At 34.9% G+C, this 23,617-nt stretch overlaps 1 protein-coding gene across 2 annotated transcripts in view; it reads left to right on the top strand.

Annotated features, from left to right (window-relative positions):
* Nucleotides 1–18,804, top strand: part of LOC148307256 (putative sodium/potassium/calcium exchanger CG1090) — a 30,164-nt gene extending 11,360 nt beyond the window's left edge. The window contains exons 6-16 of one of the 2 annotated variants that reach the window (XR_015837886.1): nt 1,290–1,467; nt 3,056–3,202; nt 4,036–4,136; nt 5,879–5,982; nt 6,794–6,931; nt 8,479–8,566; nt 10,503–10,679; nt 11,528–11,630; nt 12,558–12,688; nt 14,016–15,493; nt 16,814–18,804. Coding sequence is in view for 1 of the 2 variants with exons in the window: in XM_088263780.1 (XP_088119906.1) it covers nt 1,290–1,467; nt 3,056–3,202; nt 4,036–4,136; nt 5,879–5,982; nt 6,794–6,931; nt 8,479–8,566; nt 10,503–10,679; nt 11,528–11,630; nt 12,558–12,688; nt 14,016–14,215 (1,367 nt within the window). In the remaining variant the exon portion in view is untranslated. Of the gene's footprint in view, nt 1–1,289; nt 1,468–3,055; nt 3,203–4,035; nt 4,137–5,878; nt 5,983–6,793; nt 6,932–8,478; nt 8,567–10,502; nt 10,680–11,527; nt 11,631–12,557; nt 12,689–14,015; nt 16,669–16,813 lie in introns of those variants that run through there. The other variant, XM_088263780.1, reaches the window with a different exon arrangement.
* Nucleotides 18,805–23,617: the final 4,813 nt, after the last annotated feature.

The following is a 23,617-nucleotide window of genomic DNA, read 5'->3' as shown; positions in this document are numbered from 1 at the left end:
CTAATGTGTAAAGGCAACTAGCCGTAACTCAAGTTGCGGCTGTTTGGCTTAACACGGCTCAAAGCATTCTTTTAACACATTGTGTACAGTGTGCACATATTTGTGCGTTTCATAAACCTTGTGTGGTGGCGGGGTGCACATTTTTGTGCATTTCGGCTACCTTCAATTTAGTATACAAAAAACACGTCATAAACTTCTAATCTCTTGGCCTTTTTGCTTTTGTTGTGTAGTGGATAGATGTCGTTGTAATATAAAAAATAATACTGATATTTACTGGTTCAAAACATGGCTAATGGTCGTAATCTGTTTTGAAGGAAATGTAACAAATTAACTTTAAACAATGGATACAGACGGTGCGTTTTTTTCTTTGTCCTAAAATGAAATAAAATACAAAGGTCATTGTCCTTTACTTAAGTCGGCAGTTGGTACTTACAAAGCAATAAACGCGTGTGGGGAAAGCCCATAAATCATTTTTTATTCGCAGATTTTGAGTTTTCGGCGGTTGTTAAACTGTGTTGTTATTTTATAATATTTTATTAGTGTTTTTAACATTTTTTTTACTTTGTGATTTGTGGACTAACATGATTTTATTTTGAGACGTTAGAGACCATTTAACCGTTTTTGTATTGTTTTCGAGTTCAACCTCAAGTTCAAAATATGAAGTTCACTGACATATTTTATATTTCCGGACAGCTGTCTAATGTCGCCCGCCTCAAGATACAGTTTTATCAAAACATTGCCGTAACTAATGTGTTAACTGGCCTCTATCATATACAATCACAGATTTTGCTCTATCTCTTTTCTTTACTGAGATATTCATTATGCAAATAGCCGCAAAATTGTATTTGATACATGTTTTGGCAAAAAGCATCATTTTCAAACTCGTTTATCTCAAAACTACTGTTTTTAACTTGCCGCTATTTGCCTTTGCACATTAGGTTAGCCTTGGAAATACACAGACTTTCATATTCTTTGTCATCTATGTTGAAATGTCAATATAAATAATTGCTTAGTGCATCAAAATATTGTGAATATATTTGTATTTTGATTATCCACTAGCTTTGACCAGACCAGACATCCATATTCTTTGTCATCTATGTTGAAATGTCAATATAAATCACTCCTAAGTATATCAAAACATTGTGAATATATTGGTATTTTGGTTTTCCATTAGCTTTTGACCAGACCAGACTTCCATATTCTTTTTCACTCCTAAGTGTATCAAAATATTGTGAATTAATCGGTATTTTTGCCATCCGCTAGTTCTTGACCGATCTGTATTTTTTCAGGAATATCTGGGGTGATAGGTTCGGCCGTATTCAACATAATGTTTGTGATATCGGTTTGCGCCCTGTGCTCCGGTACAGTCAGCTACCTGAACTGGTGGCCGCTATGCAGAGACTGCTTCTTCTACGCCATCTCCATCTTAGTCATGCTCTTCACCATCGCCAATGAGGTTATCAGCTGGTGAGTTTTTATACCTTGTACCTTATACTTCTCCTGACTTATGACTATCACTTGAGAGTAATTCTCCTTGTCTTGGGCAGCTCTAAACAGCGCCTCGACAGTCCTAATCTGGAGCCAGGAGATCTGCCTTTTGCCCACACCTCGTCGACCCTCTGTTAGGTGCAATAGCTTGTACTTCTCGCCTCTAAGCATATGATTTCCCAGATAAGACACCTACTGGACCTTGATATAGTCAACAGTTAACAAATGTATTCCTGCTCTTGCTCTTAGAACACATTTGGGTTGTTGATCATATCGGTCCATGGAATGCGTAGCATTCTACGATGTAGCCACAATACCTTCTACAGTATTTAGTATCTTTATTTTTAAGCGTATTTAAGTACCTTCTTTCACCATACTTTCCTTTTGTTAAATAAGGAGTCGACACATTAAATTTTGAGTCTAAAATTTACTCCTTCTGTCCTTCCCTCAAGATCTCTTCTGAAAACTCCCTTTTCCACTGTATTACAAATAAAAAAAATTACATTGTTTTAGCTTTAAAATTTCCTAATGTAATGTATAGATGATGGAGATGACAGAATCATGCAGAATTAATAGGAAAATCCACTAAAGGAAATGGGATATTGCTGTAAAGGGTTTAGTAAAAGAACAGGGAAACATAACGTAGTAAAAATGTAGAGGCCACATTCATACCGTGGGCACTGCATGATGTCTGTGAATGTTTGAATACTTTTACAATTGTGATAATTTATGTGATAGTAAAATTTATTACAATGCATCAGTAATTTACACCACTCTCAATCAAAAACATCCTGATGTAATGCAGGAAAATAGACTATTAAATGTGTTATTTCGAGAAATAAAAATACTTTGTGTTTTGATCCACTCACATTTTTACTAACCAACTAGTTTCGGCAAGAACCTGTTGCCCTCTTCAGAATAGAACAGAATTTCAAATAGAGAATTAACCCATTTTTTTAGAATTTTATTTTCAGTTTTTAAAAAAAGACACACGAGACACAAACCGATAATGACGTCATCTTAATGTTTGACCTATCTCCGCTCTGTGATTGGCCGATATGGGTCAGAAGGCAAGTTCCATGAAAATAGCAAAATTTGAAATTCAACGCTAATTATTTAGCAGGGTTTTCAAGTATATAAATATTTTAAACAATAAAACCCACAATTGGCATTCCGATAGAGTACTTATTTTAAAATATTGGATCTGGCGGATTTTGAAAGTAGGCGACACAAATGTAGGATATTGGTGTAAAAGGTTTAGTCTGTCGATGAAATAACAGAGAAATAGAATGTTGTCAAAGATGTTGAAGCCACATTCATACCACGAACACTGCATGAAGTCCAGTTTTTAAAAAAAAGTTGCCCTTAGCATAGCAGTTATCAATTTTTAATCGACAGATATTTAATACTTATATCCTTGACCAATTTGGAGATTTATACCAGCGATGTGTGGGGATTTAATATTTGAACCTTGAATTTTGCTGGTTTTTGCTATAATTTTTATCTAAGTTTCCATAAATGTTAGATTAGTTTAGAATACTTGTTTTTGTTGTTGCAATGACTGAAGGCCCGAGGCGCTGATCATGCTCCTGATGTACGTGGTGTACTGCGTAGTCCTGCACTTCAACACCCCCCTGGAGAGATGGGCCATGTCCTTGAAGCTTCCCATCAAGCTGCCCACCAAGGAGGAACAGGCGTCCTTGGTAACTTACAAGTAAGGATACTATTTCCTGTATTTAACATGATACTTCTTTAACCTAGATGAGCAAATTAAGTTTTGGAAATTACCCATCAAAGTGTGACCTGATTATAAAATGAAATATATTTTTTCATATCGCGGGTATATATCGCGGGTATGTATGAGGAGATGCATGAATGTAGAAGAGGCAAAGAATGTTTGCAAAGACAGAGTGGTGTGGCATTCGATTCTCTCTGCCTACCCCTGCGGAGAAGCGGCGTGATGCTCAGTTAGTTAGTAAGTAATATATTTTTTTAAGAATATCCCACTTATTCTTTATTTTAGTGTCTTGGAGAAAGCAATTAAAATTTGTTCTTGATCTAGTCCGCCTTTGTGGTGTAATGGTTAGCGTGTTTAGCTGGAAGTCCCGGGTTCGATTCCCAGAGGAGGGGTGAAAATAAATATCAGTAGTTTACACTCTAATACAAATTTATTTAATACTACCCTAGACTGGTTCCTAAGTGCAGGTGTGATCACCTTTCCTTCATGTGCTAACAATCAAGATGCAGTGCCTTATGCACTCCAATGGTGCATAGGGCACTGCATTATATAAACGCAGTGTTATTTTGATCATTAACACACGAAGGAAAGGTGATCAACCCTCTGCTTCAGGTACCAGTCCAAGACGTATTAGAGTGAAAAAATCACTCATATTTATTTGACCCCCTCTGGGAATCAAACCCGGGACCTCCAGAACAGTAACTGAGCATGCTGACCATTACGCTAGGGAGGTGGACAAATAGAAGAAATCTAGTTTAGATTTTTTGTACAGGAATTGCTCGATAACAAAATTAAACATATTTTTTCAGAACAGCAGTTGTTCCAGATGCCAAGAATGGTGCGAAAAAGCTAGAGAACGTTAAAGACCCTGGAGCTGAAGAACAAATGGCCATCCAGCCCAACCAAGTTGGTGAGTTCACACGCCCTCAATTGTTTCATCATCACTTTTGGACTCCTTTCGTAATGTTGAGCCACAATGGAAAGACCCACTTATCAGTACATCCTCGTACAAGGTTGCAATGCATCAAATATCGCTCACTCCTTTCAACGTCATCTATCAAAAATTGTGAATTTTCAGTTGTGCATGTTTTCGTAATGCCCAGAAAATGTACTATATCCCAGCAAAAGAGGCATATTTTTAACTTAATATTTACCCCCTACAGGGCAGAAAGTGTTGGTTTTGCATTTTGAAGAAAAGGTATTGTTTAATTTATTTTTTTTTATATACTAAATATTTTTCAAATGGAGAAACATTCAGGTTTTACCTTAAAAGATCTGGTGCACAGTAAAAAGTTCAATAAGTGGCTTGATATTTATTTTTAATACATTTTATTATATTTTTAAACTTTAAAAATGACCTGAAAAATCAAGTTTTTTTATATATGACGTTGTTGAAAGGAGTGAGCGATATGTGCAATTAAACTGTGTGAAAATGTATATAAATGGCAAAATGATGAACACCTTTTGTATCACACTTGGACGGTTTAACTCTGGCCAATGTCTGTACACGACGGATTCCTCAGTTCTTGAGAAACATTGCGCATGGTGATGAGGATAGCTTGGAACGACTGGTTGTGGTCAGGAGGGGAAGAGAGGGAGAGAAAAATTGCCACACGATGGACCAATCAAGTTAAGGCAGCAGCAGGCACCTCGGTGGTTGGAGCGCTATATGCAGCACAGTCAAGGGATAACTAGAAAAGAGTCATTACTTTCATAAGGGTCACAGCCCTAGTAATGAGGACTAAGACGGAGAAGAGTATTTCTTATATTAAAAGCATTGTTACCTTTATGGTATGGTAATATAGCACTCTCTTTATCATTCATCATTTGTGTATTATTGTGTAATACCACTTAAATACTGTACTTCATGACAGCCAATTTTGGAATAATCATTCCATCATCGATCTACAGTTGACCCATTTTTTAAAGGAAAAACCCGCAAAGCCTCTACTTTTAGAGGGTTTTCTGAATGTAAGACAGTATGGATAGGGAAGGTAAATGTAAAAACACATCACAATCACCCATACTATTTGAAAATTAATCTTTCTTGAATTTATTTGGCACTTGGGAATCGAACCCAACAATGACACGGCAATGGTCATTAGTTATTTGTGTCGTATTTCCCACTACCTTTGTGATGCCGTGGTGACGTGGTCACTTGTTGGTGACCTCGTGTTTGTGATGTGGGTTTGGTGACCAGAATGAAAATAAGACAATGTAGTTACAGTTGGTTCCTTTATTGAAATAAATGTAAATTTACTCTAAATACTGAAATCAAACAATGACAAATAATTTGTAATATATGGAGTTAAAAAAGTGAAGTTAAAATCTAAATTACGCGTCTGCTTCCGTCAACGACCCAAACAATTTTTGTCATCTGCTCGGTTTGGTGCGCCAAGACCAAAGCCAAAGCAAGAGCGCTCTTCTGTTTTGTTCGTATCGGCGCGGAACGCAACTTTTCGGATTTCTTCGGTTTTGTTCTTATCACATCAGCGCGGAAACACAATGGTGTTGCTACAGTCACGATTGTCATGGAATGATGGAATGGTTCTTCCAAAACTGGTTGTTGTGAAGTAGATTTAAGTAGCATTACACAAAGTGAATGATGAATGATAAGGAGAGTGTCAACATTGTTTGTTCTTATTTTATCAGGCTACAACACCAATGTTGGATACGACAATGATGCGTATTACAACCAGGAATGGGATCCCAATGCATCTTGGGGCGAATCAGGCCAGCCCGCTGCAGCCCAACAGGTAATATTAATAACAATAATAATTTTTAATGATTATATAGCATTTCAGTCCGCCTCTGTAATGTAATAGTCAGCACCCTCGGCTACTGTTCTGGAGGTCCCGGGTTCGATTCCCAGGAGAGGTTAAATAAATATCAGTGTTTTTTCACTTTAATATGTATTCAATATTACCCTGGACTGTTACCTGAAGCGGAGGGCTGATCACCTTTCCTTCATGTGTTAACGATGAATATAACACTGCGTTTATATGATCCAGTACCCTATGTACCATTGGGGTGTGGATAAGGGTTTAAAGAAGAAGATATTGCATTTTCTTAGCGACAGTTGTGATCATGGGTTGCTGCGTCCTATACTGTATTTCCTCATCCCTCATGAAGTGTAACTACCGCGCAACTTAAATTCCAATGTAAAAATGTATTTTTGCTCTGGAATAAGTCAAATATTTCAGCTGGAGTGTCCCTTAGAGATAAAATAAGAAGTTCACACATTCGTAGAAACCTGGCTGTAACTGGCATCAAAAGTAAGGTAGAGGAAAGGCAATTGAGATGGTATGGGCACATAGGAAACATGAACATATTATAAACCAGGCGATTGCCATGGATCTTCCTCGAAAGACACTACATGAAGACCAAAAGTTTCATGGATGTTGCAGAAAGATAACATGATTGAAAGGCATGGCCTAGGTGACGTTGTATATGATAGAAGGACCTTCAATCGGACGAGGAGAGCTGACCTCGATAGTCTACAAAGACGATTTGTTGGGATGGAGCCAGGAAAAAGTAGAATAATACTAAGATTACAATTGTTTTCAGGCTCCCGTTTGGGATCCTAATAGGTCCTGGGATACTCCGGAACCGACGCAGCAACAGCAGCCACAACAGCAACAGCTCTCCCAAGAGACATCTAAGGCAGTTAGTCCAGTTCAGCAAGCTCAACTCACCATACAAGCGGTAAAATATATTATCAACTCAAGTTGGCAATGAATTTGTCATAATGAACACAATTCGTTCACTTTTTTCAAGAACGTCATAAAGTATCGTCGATTTTCAGTTGTGCATGTTTTCGGAATACCCAGAAAATGTACTATATCCCAGCAAAAGCGGCATATTTTTAACTTAATATTTATACACTACAGGGCAGAAAGTATTGTTTTTGCATTTTGAAGAAAAGGTATTGTTTAATTATTTTCTTAAATATACTAAATATTTTTGAAATGGAGAAAAAATATTCAGGCTTTACCTAAAAAGATCTGTTGCACAATAAAAAGTTCAATAAGTGGCTTGATATTTATTTTTAATACATTTTATTATATTTTTAAACTTTAAAATCGATCTCCTGAAAAATCATTTTTTTGGAGATTTGACGTTGTTGAAAGGAGTGAGCGAATTAATGAATTTGGCATGATGAAAACAATCAAATAATTTGTCACGAATACAATTAATGAATTTGTCATGATGAACACAATTATTTAATCTATCATAATGATAATGAATTTGTCATGATGAAAACATTTAAGTAATTTGTCACAAACGCAATAACATAAATTATCACAATGAACACAATAAAATGTATCATGATGAACACATTTAATGAATTTGTCATGATGAGCACAATTTAGAATTTGGTCCAAATCCTGGATTTCAATCACATACATAATATAAGAGATCTATTAGATCTTTTTCTCTCCCAGTATATAACAATAATATGGCACACTTTAACTCCATTTCTAGGATGCTAAGATTGTATAATAATTTAGAAAATACTGATAATGTGACCATCGACATATTCAATGATGGCACGGAGAAATACAAGAGGACTATTACCGGATTGGTGAAATCAATTTCAAATTGATTTCACCAATTTGGTGGAGACTTGAATTTTATACCTTATGTAGCGTAGTTTAATTTCACTTTTTATTTTTACTTCTAATTTTTATTTTTATTTTTCTTACTTCATTACTTTTAATTGTTACTACCCTTTTTTTTTACCACCAAATTACTTAATTTCACCAAATTACTTTATTGTTTCTGTAAGCTTGTTGTGTTCCCATATAATTGATGAAAAACATCAAAACTATTTGTATTGCACTGTATTTCGTTTATTGTAATATGTTTTTCATTGTTTGTGAACCGTAAATAAATAAAATAAAATAAAAATAAAATAAGAGATCATCTCACCAATAGATGTCTCTAGTGAAGTTCTAGTGATTCATGAACAAGGTTTCTAAATTGGTTCATATATATAGAACTTCCAAGAATTTGAGTAGTGTGGTTGTCAATAATGGGTAGAATTGGTGAATGTTACACGTGTGTAAAGTGATCACTTAAACCAGCCTATGACGGTCGTCAGCCTCCTAAATGCCCAGACTTCCATATTCTTCTTCATCTTTGATGAGATGTCAAAAAATAATATAAATATAGTTAATGAATTTGTCATCATGAACACATTTTAGAATTTGTCATGATGAACACAATTAAATGAGTGAATTTTGTTCCAGACCGGCATTCCAAATCAGAGCTACTACAGGCCTAAGGAATACAAACCTGAAGAGTTGGTTAATCCATTAATTAAGCCGACTGACGCAGGTAACAGTTTTATTATTACTAGGGTACGAACGTCTCGTAGCAAAATCAATAGCCAGCTGTAGAGTAAAATAAAATGTGACAAAAAACAATATTTCAATAGAGTGGTATCAGTCATAAGAGTGGGACAGTCCTAAGTTATACTCTTTTATTATTATCGCCGCCTCCGTAGTGTAATGGTCAGCACGCTCGGCTACCGTTTTGGAGGTCCCGGGTTCGATTCCCAAGGGGGGTAAAATAAATATAGATTTTTTCACTGTAATATTTATTCAATATTACCATGGACTGGTACCTGAAGCGGAGGGCTGATCACCTTTCCCTTCATGTGTAAACGATCAAGATAACACTGCGTTTATATGACACAGTGCCCTATGCACCATTGGGGTGCGGATAAGGGTTTTAGTAGTAGTAGTTGTTATTATCGTGTGTGTACTGGCAAAAAACGATAACTCTAAATGCCTGTTTGAATAATCCCTGTTATTTAAAGCTTGTAGCCTGAAGCGGAGGGCTGATCACCTTTCCTTCATGTATAAATGATCAAGATAACACTGCGTTTATATGACACAGTGCCCTATGCACCATTTGGGTGAGGATAAGGGTTTTATATTATAGCTCTATTAGATTGAAATACCCAATATTAAACTTAACACTTACTGGACCAATGTCGAATCTCATTCGACATCGATTTTTTCCTCTTAGGTCCCATGTCGGATGTTATTCCACTTTTTTTTTCAAAAGTAGTATTATTTATTAAAAATGCAAGCTTACATTTTTTTCCCACATATCTATTAAAATAGTATGTGGAGCAGAGTACAAATCATTTTTTTCCAATTGGAATGTAACTGTCTACCTAGATTTTTTTAATTTTGGGGGTCTAGAAAGGGTTAAAGTTGAATTTACTTGTAAAACCACATAAATATGACATTTCAAACTACTTTTTGCCAGTTTATAGAACGTTGAAAACTTTGTAATATGCATCATTAAGTTTAAATTGCATATTTTCGAGATAACGTTTTGTTGCCAGTACACTCATGATATAAAGCTTCATAGTTTTAATGAAAATTCAACAGATGTCACTATAAACCTTAAATATTGCAATGTAATAAGCAAAAAACAGTCTCTCTACAGCAGTAGAAAATTTGGTAATTGTGATTACAGTCTCCTGCAAACGGCAATTAGAGTACTGAGGACTGTAAAACTCGCCTATAGTATAAAATGTGTTCATTAAATAATTAAGCCTTCTTCTTTTTGCTGTAGGCCTTGTAGCCTATTTTTAAGAGGGATTAGCCTCGTCCTGTAGATTTCCAGCTGTCAATCCATCTCTTAGATGGTCTGCCCAAGGTCAGTCATATAGTGCAATGTGGGGGAGTCTGGATGGTTCCATTCTCTTTACATGCGCATATCATCTTCTTTGTTGCCTTCCCCAGAGTTCTTTCCCCATTCCAATTCCACTAGACGTCAAAAGTATCATCTTCTAAACCCTAGTGGAACAGAAGGTCTGTTAAAGACAGTCAACAGTCCGGCTTTTCCTGAGGACTTTTACTTGGTTTCCTCCCAGCAATAAGTAAATGCTGAGGAAGTTCCTGATAGGCCCACACTAAATTATCCCCACAAGATGGACCCCAAGAATTTTACGATGGAGGCCTTGGGAGAACAAAAGAGGTGTCGGAAGACCCCAAAAGAAATGGTCCGACAAATTAGGCGACTTTGTCTTTCCAGCCATTTTCTACTCCCACAGCAATGTTGGATGTAGAAACTCGCTGCAAGCAGCAACCGACCGGAGGAAATAGAAAGAAGGGTAAGAGAAGTATCCAGCAGTCGAGAACAGAAGGCTCATGAAGAAGAAGATCATCCTTCCTATAATAACCCCACCTTAAATAATAAAAAGTAAGTAAATAATATTAATTAAAATAAATAATATTATATTTCCATTGTCCAGGAGTGCTCGGGCTTGCCGCCTGGTACATTGTGTTCCCCATCCACTTCCTGTGCCGTAAGACGACGCCTGACTGCAAGAGCGAGAAGTACCGCAACTGGTATCCTTTCACCTTCATCATCTCCATGATCTGGATCTCCTTCTACTCCTACATCATGGTCTGGATGATCACCATCATTGGTAAGTGCTAACACCTTGTATTTATTCTCAGATACAGGATTATCGAGCCTACAGATCATATATCAATATTATAGATACCTCAACTTGAGTACGATTCGTTTTGTAAGGGTATAGGTAAACTCCGGGTTATATAAATGGGAATGGAGAGAAGCTTGCTAAACATATCCCTTAGGGACCGAAAAACAAATTTTTGGATAAGGAAACAGACCAAGGTAACAGATGTGGCTCAAAGAATCGCAGAACTTAAGTGGAACTGAGCAGGTCATGTGGCACGTATGTCTGAGGATAGATGGACGAAGAAGATACTCGACTGGAGGCCTAGAACGGGTCGCAGAAGCGTGTGTAGACCCCAGACAAGTTGGTTCGATGGCATTAAAAAAGTGGCGGCCCTATACTCGAAGAAAGTCGCTTCTAACAGAGAACTGTGGAAGTCCAAGAGGGAAGCCTTTGTTTAATACTGGACACAAGATGAAAGCTGAAATAAGTAAGTAACTTGAGATAAAACATCACTGAAAGTTCCCGCCATATTTCTAGGTTTGGTAAAGAAACTCTTGGTTTCCATTTGGACCCATCCATTAAAAAAACGTCTTTCATATTTTTGCATCTTATATCGGCATTTAATAAGTCATGCTAAGTTTTTTGCAGTCAAAGATTTCAAAAATGATTACTTATGCTTTCAAAGTCCCTATCACTTCCAGCGGGGCATGCAAATTAATACTAACTAGTGTGTACAATCCACCATCAAATCGATTATAATTAACCAGGAAATCGATTTTCCGGGATTTTTAGCCATCCATCCCGGAAATTCAGGAGTGTTGTTAGTTCATGGATTACCTTTTGTATTGCAGGAAGCACCTTGGGCATCCCAGACACGGTGATGGGACTCACGTTCGTGGCTGCAGGAGTGTCCGTTCCCGACGCCTTGAGCAGCATCGCTGTCATCAAAGAAGGGTAAGTCTTCAAGAAATTCACGTACAATCATTCAATTTTCTTTGTTATCTTATTTACAATTAGAGCGAACATCGTAAAACGTTAAAAACGCGCTTAGAGTGTCAGAAATTATGACTTTAAGAAGCATATCTGGCAAGAGTCTACGAGACAGAATAAGGAACGCCAGGATATATGCGAGATTGAAGGTGTTGTTAGGTGGAGAAGGCAACGAAAGATATAATGAAAAAATGACTAATCACAAAGTAAATGCTGTATATCCTTTGAAAAAAAAGCACGACGCTTATCCCTCTTAAAAACAGGCCACAAAGCCTACACCAAGCGGAAGAAGAAGAGAAGAAATTTTAAATTCGACACGTGGAAGATTTCACTTAGGGACCATTGCATTTATATAGGTTTCAAGAATTAATACAATATGGATGTTCAATAATGGGCAGAATGGTGAACATTACACAACTGTATAAAATGATCGCTTAAACTAGCTAAATATGAGGTCGTAAGGCCCTGGAATGGTCAGACTTCCACCTTCTTTCAAATAAAGAGGAATGATAGATGTTTCATATCAAGTTTCTTCTACTACCATCACGCCGTTTCCTTGCAGGAGTAGACAGAGAGGATGGAACGCCACACTTTTTAAACTCCTCGCTTTCTACACATATATACATCTATTCATACATGCTTTCTGATAACGCAGACTATTGACACCACCAGATTTTAGGTTCTGATTGATCTTTGCCCATTTTCGTTCTGTTCTCCCGCTCACATTCCCCACATATGTTTTCTTAGTCATTCTCTCGTTATCCATTCGCTCCACATGTCCATACCACCTCTCAAGTTGAGACACCATAAAATGAAATTAATATCTCTCTGGCCAAGTCTCAAGTTGGTGGTAATCTCAGTTATTTTGATTATATTTTTGCCCGTTTACAGATATGGTGACATGGCCGTGTCTAATGCAGTGGGGTCCAATGTGTTCGACATCCTCATCTGCTTGGGACTTCCCTGGTTCATTCAAACTGCCATCATCAAGCCAGGATCTCACGTGAATGTCACCAGCAGAGGTATGTTGGGTTATTAAGTTTTATTTGTGGTGATTCGGCTATGTCCTTAAATGGACAGCGAACCTTAGATTATCATATACATGTGGAATCTTGTTTCTTCTAGCTAAAAAACATGTTTTATAATAATCTGTGTTGGGAACAGGAGGGATAATCTAATATGAGCCAAGGAACATCTTTGCATGTTTGTAGTGATTTTAAAACAAAGTTACATTTTAATTATAAAATGAAAAATCACAAAGTTAGTACTTCAAATATAAATTAAATCTTTGCATTTACTCATTGCTTGGAGAAAACCATGTAAAACTCCTCAGGAGAAGCCGGACTGTTGACTGTCGTCAACAGGCCTTCAGTTCCACTAGAAGAGGGTGCGGCATTTTGTATCCTAGCTTGGTTTATGTTACCAATGTTCTTCACTATTTTTATCATGTATGATACCACCTCTCGTGAGAGTTCCTTATGAACTTACTCTTGTTAGGTATGTTGGGTTTAAGTTTCTAGAGAACAATCAAATCAATTCTGAGAACATTTGGTAGATCGACGGTTTCTACTAAGGTATACTGAACCACTACAATGGTGATCCTTCAATAGAGACATGGTTGAAACCCTTCTACTAGCTTTGCGCATCACTGAAATTTTTAGGATACCCTAAGTTATTAAGGGTAAACTAGTTGGCTAGGCCATGTATAACTTCGCATGCCACCTGAGAGCCTTACTTAAAACATTCACTTCTTTAATGTATCGTTAAGTCACAATATGCTGACTAAATACCATTTTTTTAAATGTTAAAACTATATTCAAAAATATTTTTTAAAAAAATTTTAGAAACTAGTACACACTGTTCTGTTTATGTGTAGCATTCACGCGCGGCTCATTCGAATTCAAATTATTCTGCTATATTGAAAGCTGTCCCACCGCATGTCCAGATCTGATACAGAAGCATCTAGGCTTCCTGACAGATCTGCTTAAAACAGTCAAACTCTGAAAATTATACATGGTTCTGAATAGACACAAGGTTTAAATCGTAAGCCTCTTTACTTAGTAGAAAGCATCTATCATTTTTACAAGATTGTAAGTCCATCACCAAATTTTCTAATGTACCCCAGTGTTGACAGTGATAGGGATTAGTGTTTAGTTCAATTAGTCAGCTAGATCCGATTCTGACTCGACGTTGGCCGGTACACAGATGCCCACAACCCCGACCAGCACAGCAGACAGACACGGAACAGTGCAAAGACGTTTACAGTCATTGCATTTCCACTCAACCATTATTCATCGACACTATTTCGAATTATTCTCCAGAATTTGAAGAGAAGTCGTTTATTTCCAGGTTTGACTTACTCCACTCTGTCTCTGCTCAGCACAGTGATATTTCTCGTATTCGCCACCCACCTGAACGGCTGGAAGCTGGACAGGAAGTACGGCATCATCCTGATGATATGGTACTTGATTTTCATCACCTTTGCGTCTCTCTACGAGCTGAACATCTTCGGGGACCTCCACTTCCCCGAATGCGAGAGCTTCTACTAAACCGACACCGGCGTTCTACACTTTAAAAGTAATCGTAATTGTTATTTGTACTTCCTACAGTCGCGGACTAAAGTTCCTGGCCATACTTAGTATCACACGTCCGGGAATTAGAAGCTAGTGATCTTCGTTCTCGACTGCACACATTTTGATTTAGAAGTTTTATGACCAAATGAAGCCAAAATGCAACAAAATTAGTTTGAACTAAAACCGATACATTCTCTCTTTATCGTTCATCTTTCACGTTGTGTAATACTTCTTAAAAACACTGCTTCATGACTATCGGTTTTGGAATAAACAATCCACCATTGGGCAACTATAGGCTGATGATGAAATGGTCACGGAGTATTAATTTGAAGTTGTATTACACAAAGGTAATGATGAATGATAGAGAGAATGTTATATTACCATAACACAAAGTTAACAATGCTGTTGAAATGCAAAATATCAATACATTGATTCATCGATTAATTAGAAACCTTTTATACTTTGCGTGAATGTTTTTAAAACAGTCAAACTCTGAAAATTATACATGGTTCTGAATAGACACAAGGTTTAAATCGTAAGCCTCTTTACTTAGTAGAAAGCATCTATCATTTTTACATGAATGATTGTTTGTCGTTGGTATTCGGGACCTACTCGAGTCACCGCAATGGAAATCTAAGCACTGCATGACTTAACGACCTGGCATTTGGCTGGCTTTAGTGATCGCTATCTTCTTTATTAAAAAACATGCTTCATCCGAAATGGAGACACTTGTAATATTGATATATCATCCATATGGTAAATAATCCTTTGTCTAAAATTGTTGAAGGCTAATTCGGTCAAAAAACTTCACAATAATCAAAATTACATATGAACTAGATTTCCATCGTTAAACGTTTTTGTTATGTATGCCATGTTTACATCATATACGATTACAGCTAACCCCCCTGTAATGTTGAGATGGGTACCGCGTTAACGGAGGAAATCTTATATGGGATAAAATTTAAATTGTTGTTTTAGATTTTAACCAGACTGAAAACACTGAAATGAGTCATTTAAAATTAAAATACAATTTAAAAACATTCTCTCCTATTCTATCCCTTATCCGCACCCAATGGTGCATAGGGCACTGTATCATATAAAACTCAATGTTATCTCGTTGTTCACACATGAAGGAAAGGTGATCAGCCCTTCGCTTCAGGTACCAGTCCAGGATAATATTGAATAAATATTAGTGAGAAAAAAATCACTTATATTTATTTGACCCCTCCCTAAGAATCGAACCCGGGACCTCCAGTATAGTAGCCGAGCGTGATGTCCATTACACTACGGAGGCGACGATCTCGCATATTTCCCTTATCCTGGCGTTGCTTTTTCTATCTTATAGACTCTTGCCAGATATGCTTCTTAGAGTATTCATTTCTGACACTCTAAGCGCGTTTTTTCAGTTATTTCTCCTGGTTAAAATGTAAAAATACAATTTAAAACATTAACCCTATATAAAGTTCCTCCGGTAACGCGAAACCTATCTCAACATTAAAGAGGTTTACTGTAATATATTACCATTTAGAAGTCCTGTTATTATTGACCTTGATACAATTATATTGACTGTAGAAGGAAGAAAACATAAATTTTGACCATTTTTCTTGAGAACGTTCATTTGAACCAGTTTAACGTTTTTACACAACAACGAAAAATATGATTCAAATTTATACATGCAGTATTATATTATACAGTATTTGAAACCAATTTATATTAAGGATAAAATAAATATTTTTACACTATTAAAAAAAAATCTTATTGTGTTTAAAAAAGCGTACTTAACTCATTTTTGTATTGTAAAAACGTTTTTATGGTAAGTTTATTTTTCTTCTTTTTACAGTAAGTATTTTGTTGAGGCATTGCCATTCATAATTACAGATAGCATATTTTATTTAGATAGTTCAATTACAGTGGAATTCAGGAAATCTGAACAATATTATGAAGAAAAACATTTGTGGGAAAATATTTTTTTTAAACACGCAAAGACTGAAAAGCAAATTTATTATTTATTGACTTGGCGTTTAATTTGTAGAACTCCATTTTAATTTATGTATTAATTTTAAATCAAACACAGATGATGCGTTATTGATAAACTAATAATTACATCTACATATAAAAATTCTTAAAAATAATATTACCAACAATTGTATTAAAATCTCTAAAATATGGCCATGTCAATAAATTCTTCCTTTCCCAGAAAACAAATATAAGGGTACATACCTACATCCCCCATTAGCTACTGTTGTCTCCCATAAATTATTGCTGCACATGTTAAAACTGTCACTTAGTATTGTATAGCTACATAAGGACCGTAGTCCATTTGATCTTCACATTCGTTTGATAATGCCCTAACAAGGCGAAACAATTGTCACAATATAATTTTTTATGTGTTTTTTGTTAATGAAATACAACTTAGTAGACTCAAAAAATCTGTGTTTGATTTAAAATTAAAACTTAAAAAAAGCAAATTTATTATTATATATAATGTATTTTGTTTGAAAATGATTGAAAAGTTAATGAAGTATACAGTACACAGTAGGTACCTGTATTGCTACTCAAGTACTGTAATATTAGATTGAAATGTAAAAAGGTGGATTTCTTCTTCCTGGCTACAACTCAACTTATCGTCTTTGTAGACTGCTGGGGTCAGCTCTCCTCGTCCTCAGGTTGTAGGTCCTTCTGTCATGGACAACGTCGTCTAGGCCATGTCTTCAAACCATGTTCTCTCTTTGCAGCATCCGTGAATTTTTTGGTCTTCCTCTAGATATCTTTCGAGGAAGATCCATTGCTATTGCTTGATTTACAACGTGCTAGGGTTCTCTGCGTCCTTTATGCCCACATCATCTCAATTGTCTTTCTTCTACCTTCCTATTAATGTGTGTTGCGCCCAGGCTTCCACGAAGGCGTGAACTGTTTATTTTGTCTCTAAGGGACATTCCCGCTGACCATCTAAGCATTCGCATTTCAGCGGATTCTAGTTGCCAAGACAAGGTGCTATTCGGAACCGGGTCTGATAATTGATTGGTAGACTTTTCCTTTAATTTGGATGGCATTTTTGGATCGCAAAGAACTCCCGTGGATATACCTTAAAAGAAACAACGCCAAATAGTACTTCATTAACATTAGAGCTGAATGAACAAGAAAAAACACAAAAGGAACTCACACAGGTACTGTAATACAAATTTCTCGGCTAATTCAAATTTTTCCAAATCTGAACAGGCCACAGCTACAATTAGTTTGGATTTCCGGGGTTCCACTGTGTAACAATTATTTTTTATAGACCTTTATTCATTGCAAAAAATATAATGAACTAATGTCATGTCCAAAATAATTAAACGAAATTGATGTATTTATGAATAACTCGCTGTATCCGGCCACACGTTGCTGTGGTTCAGTCTGGTAAAAAAAAATACTTATCTGTTTTAATTTCATAATGCTTGTGAAGCAATGAATATATTTAAAATTCGTAAACAACCCAATCGAAAAGATTAAAAGTGTCACGCCGCTTCTCGCAGGGGTAGGCAGAGAGAATAGAATGCCATACCACTCTGTCTTTCTTTGTCATTCTTTGCCTCTTCCACATTCATGTGTTTCCTGTATACACTCCCCGATTATACCGACTACTGATCTGTATGTGCGTCAAAACGATCATGGGTGATCAAATGGTGAAATAAGAAAAGGATGCAAGAAAATGTGTTATATCGATAAAATTAAGAAAGGAGTGTTGAGGTGGTTTGGCCATGTGGAACGAATCAGCAAGGAAAGAACGGTAAAACAAGAGGCAAATGTGGTTGGAAATAGGAGCAGAGAAAGGTCGAGTAATTCTTGGCATGATAGAGTATTTTAAATACTTAAAAGTGGTCAGGTCAGGAGTCGGAACAATCGGCAGGATATCATCTGTTTTTGTATTATTTATATAATTGTCTTTCGAATTATGCTAAGTATGTTTATTTAAATGATAACGTATAATTTGTTATTTACTGTATATCTCTTTAAAAACATAAATTTGTAATGTTTAAAACATTTGTTATTAAATTCACATATGGTACAGGTATACACAGGGTGGCACAAAATTAATCACTTTATCAGAAGATGTTATAATTTTGGCAAATGGCATTGTACGCCAATCATATTTGACATTTTTAAACGAGACAGCTTCAGTAAACAAACGCATTTAAGGTAACGCAAAATTAATCATCCAAATTTGTTTTTGAACAACTTTTTTACTACATGTAAAAAATATTACTTATAATCCTTATCCGCACCCAACGGTGCATAGGGCACTGCATCGAATAGATGCAATGTTATCTTGATCATTACTTACATGAAGGCAAGGTGATCACTCTTGCGCTTCAGGAACCAGTCCAGGGTAATATTAAATAAATATTATAGTGTAAAATCACTTATATTTATTTTCAACCCCCTTGGGAATCGAACCCGGGACCTCCAGCACGGTAGGTAAACACGCTGACCATTACACCACGGAGCCGGACAAAATATACTTTTTTTATAACTTATTTAGTCACCCAGTGAAAGGATGTTTCAAACAAAAAAATTATAAAAAATACTAATAACAATTAATACAAAATTTCATGGTTTAAATGCGTTTAGCTTTATCATTTTAGAAATTATGACCGCAATTCTAGAATTAGGTTCAGAAAGAAAGGTGGATATTTGGGTGGGGAGTTAGATTCCTGCCCGTGTTAAGCTATTTAGAAAGTTCTCCTTCTCTGTTGTGAGCGGACGCTGAAAGAATGTATGGTTTGCATCCCCTATTCTTGTCCACATACACAATATGGTGATGTAACACACTTTATCTTATAGAGATGCGCAGGCAGTGAGCAGTGCCCAGACCTTAGGCGACATGACATCGAGAAGGAAGATCTAGACAAATATGAGTTACTTTGAGGAACGAAAATCTTTATTTACACTTAAAAATTTTTTTCTGTAAAGTGAAAAAGATGATATCCGTCAAGTGGCTGGTATCGACGTTGATACACATTTGTGCCCGTTATTAACTATCTAGTTTACGAATGTCAAATATAATTGACGTATGACGCCATTTGCAAAAAGTATAACATCTTGCGATAGGATGATCAATTTTGTGCCACCTGGATATTTAGATATATCGCTCACTCCTTTCAAGAAATAAATAATCATAAATCAAAAAACTCAATTTTTCAGGAGAACGTTTTTAATGTTTTAAAATATAACACAGTGTATTAAAAAATAGATATCAAGCCTATTATTGAACTTTTTACTGTGCAACAGATCTTTTTAGGTAAAACCTGAAGGTTTTTTCTCCATTTGAAAAATATTTAATATATTTAAAAAATATAATTAAACAATACATTTTCTTCAAAATGCAAAAACAACATTTTCTGGCCTGTAGCGGGTAAATATTAAGTTAAAGATATGCTTCTTTTGCTGGGATATAGTACATTTTCTGGGCATTCCGAAAACATGCACGACTGAAAATTGACAATTTTTGATTTATGACGTTCTTGAAAGGAGTGAGCGATATATTAATTAAATAATATATCAAGCTTTTTATAATTATTAAATACTCTTAAAATTAACGACATTTTATCAAAGAAAATAATAGTGGAATAAATTAAATATATTTCTTATTTTTTTACTTCTCAATGTAGATGAAAAAGAATATGGAAGTCTGGGTATTTACAGGGCTTATGACCTATTCATGAGGTGATTTATAGGTTTATTTATAGGCTGATTAAGTGGTCACTTTACACATGTGCAACATTCACCAACGCAAATTATGGGTAGAACGGTGAATACTACACTTGTATAAAGTGATCGCTTAAACCAATGTATGACAGCCCCGTAAACACGTAAACTTCCATAATCTTCTTCATATACGTTCAGATGTCAAAAAATTACTGTTAATTAATATTATTGTTACCAGGAGCGCATAAAATTATTTGTTATGTATTTTATTAAGAACGATTCCTACTTTATATGTATTGCTTATGATAGTTAAATTGTTATTATTCTCTTATATTCCTGCAGACCAATGCCAAAAATGGTTGACAATAACAACGAAAATGTTTTAAAAACAATTAATTATTCTAGGGTAAGGACCACTATGTTTTATATCACGAAAATATTAATCTTTTTTTTATTCCAGTCTTAAGTATCGAATTTTAACTAGAAACCACAAGTACTTTACATATATATATGGAATAATTTATGCAGTTACACATATTCAGCTCGCTGAACAAAAGAGTTTCTCAACAAAAAGCTCTTTCATCTGTCCATAGATGTCTCTAATCAAATTCTAGTGAATTCAAGCAATATTTTGAATTTGAACAATACATATAGAAGTTCCAAGAATTGGAGTAGTGTGGTTGGCAATCGTGAGTAGAATTGGTGAATGTTATACGTGTAAACCAGTCTATGACCGTCGTAAGCCCCGTAAATGTCCAGACTTTTATATTCTTCTTCATCTATGTTGAGATGTCAAAAATTGATATAAACTAACTATCTAACCATCACGCCGCTTACCGCATAGGTAGGCAGGAGGACAGAATGCCACACCACCATGTCTTTGCAAACAATCTTTGGTTCTTCCACATTCATGCATATCCTCATACATACCCGCCGAATATTCCAACTCCTGTCCAAGTATTAGATGAACTTAACCATGCTAAGTTTTCTCCGGTCTTCCTCTGCTCTTATTGCTTACTACACTCACCTCATAAATTAGTTTTACTATTTTTTCATCACTCTTTCGTTCCACGTGTCCAAACCATCTCAACACGCCTTTCTTAATTTTATCAACAATACTTATCTCAGCCTTCCATGCTTTCCTTATTTCACCGTTCGAGCATTCATTTTGCCGTACGTTATTCTGAGGGATCGCATTTTGACTGCATTCGGTCTACTTTCATCCTTCTTTTGCCAACTCCATTCTTGCATATTATATCGAGGCCTCGCATTCCGCATCAGCCTAATATTTGTTATTAGATAAAACCTGTAAATGGTTTAATAAAACATTGAAAAGTTTCTAGTATATATTTTTATTTATCCAAAAAAACAAGATAACATCGTAAGTAATCATTGTTCTACTGTATTTCGTTGTTTTTACAGATATATTTATAATATACAAATTAATTATGTTTGTGAATTGTTTTTAAAACTTTTTGATCCTTTGATCTGTATCACTAGTTTGTTTTTGTTTACTTGGAAGATATTGCTTCTAACCAATTAGCCAGCCAATGTACATTTATTATGTAAAAGTTTTATTAATAAATAAATATAGGAAGATCTTTTTTAATGATTTCATTTTAGTAAAATATAACTTTATTACTGTATGAATTTTCAACCTTGTATTTTACTTCCATAAAATTCAATTAAAAAATATATATCTGTGTTATGTATCAATATTAATTTTGATGTGAGTAAGTAAATATAATATTACACATTTTAGTATAAGCAGTATAAATTGTACAAAGCACTGTATGTTATGTATGTTATACATGTATATTTTAAAGTAAATGGTAATTTAAAAAGAAAACTATATACATACTACAATATATATCTATCAAATTCTAATAAATATAAGTGCTTATTTATATTATTTCAATAATTCGGTCACTGCCTTCTTTACTAGGCTTGTGCAAGCCTTGGTTCAGTTTTGGCAGTTACGTACGTATCCATTACGTTGGTAAACCTGCTACGATAGATAAATCAAATGTTGCTATGTTAAAAAAATATAAACATATTTATTGCAAGCTGCAAAAATTTATAACTTGCGGATTAGCTATAAAACGCTGTTTATAAAATAATTCCTTTGTATTTTTGTGCCCAAACAAACACATTTTCCAGTTTTATTAAAAAACCTGATGCGTTAACCAAAAACCGATCGTGCTTTTCATTTCAGAATGAATTGTCAAACATTAGTTATGAAATGTTGTTTATTCAAAAGATTCCTTTGTATTTTTGTCCCCAAATAAACACAATCTCCTATTTTACTCAAAAACCTGATGCGTTAGCCAAAAACCAATTGTGCTTTTCATTTCAGAATGAATTATCAAACGTTAGCTATGTTGTGTATACAAAAGATTCCTTTGAATTTTTGTCCCCAAATAAACACAATCTCCTGTTTTACTCAAAATCCTGATGTATTAGAAAAAAACCGACTGTGCTTTTCATTTTAGAATGATACATTTATGTAGGAATAAGTATCAGGTAAAAAAATATGATACAACTTGCGTTTTTATCTTTAAAATTACAAATAACAATTAGAGTACAGCAATAAATTTGTCAATTTAGCAAAAGTCAATTTCAAATGTATGAATCCAGTCAATTCCAAGCATATTAATTTCAAAAAATTACTGTCGAACAAGAAATTTAAATATGTAACATATATTATGAAAATTTTAATGTCTCATCAATTTATATGTAGTATTTATTATAAACAAATTTACTTTTTGACCAAAAGTCATATTAAAACAAACATGTAATTGTGCATTGTTGCTTTATAACATAACATATCTATATTATATTGTTTTTATCATATTTAATTACATGTTTGATGTTAAAAGTTGTATTGTATTTAATAGTTCGATGACAATAATTTAGCCTTAATCACAAATCATTGATTTGAATTTTAAAACTTTTGGAAAATGTTGAAAGTTTTCTGTATATGTAGTCGAAAATTCCGATTAATTCAAGTGATTTAATTGCAAAATTTGCTTGAGGATTCAATCATTTAACGATAGCTACAAAAGTTATCACACTGAGTACTGTTTTTGTCAACAAATACAAGAAGATAATCACGTTTTTCACAATAAAATAAATGTTATATTATGCTTTAGCATGATTCCTACCTAAGTTAGCTCTAAAATCACGATCACTAATATTAGCTATAAAATCATGTTAAATCAATCACTAAAGTTAGTGATCATGATCCGAGCGTGGAAATTAACACTATGCTAAAGTTAGTGATCATGTTCCGACCGTGGAAATTTACATTATGCTAAAGTTAGTGATCATGATCCGAGACTAGAAATTTACATTATGCTAAAGTTTGTGATCACGATCCGAGAGTGGAAATTCACACTATGCTAAAGTTAGTGATCATGTTCCGAGTGTGGAAATTTACATTATGCTAAAGTTAGTGATCACGATCCGAGAATGGAAATTTACATTTTTCTAAAGGTAGTGATCACATGTCGTGTTCTTTATCTCTTTCGTGTTTGAAAACACCTCCGAAGAAAAAATGTTAATTCACACATGAAATGCATTGTATTTAAATTGACCATTATTATCCTTACAAAAAAAGTTATACTATAATAGTTTCCAATTGATATTGACCAAAATATAGAATAAATGATAGAATATTGGTATTTTTTC

The sequence above is a fragment of the Brachycentrus maculatus genome, unplaced genomic scaffold (assembly GCF_059751285.1).
Source record: "Brachycentrus maculatus isolate JH-2025_06_01 unplaced genomic scaffold, ASM5975128v1 h1tg000203l, whole genome shotgun sequence".
NCBI lineage: Eukaryota > Metazoa > Arthropoda > Insecta > Trichoptera > Brachycentridae > Brachycentrus > Brachycentrus maculatus.
Note: the sequence above shows the minus strand (reverse complement) of the source record. Positions and strands in the feature narration are given on the sequence as shown.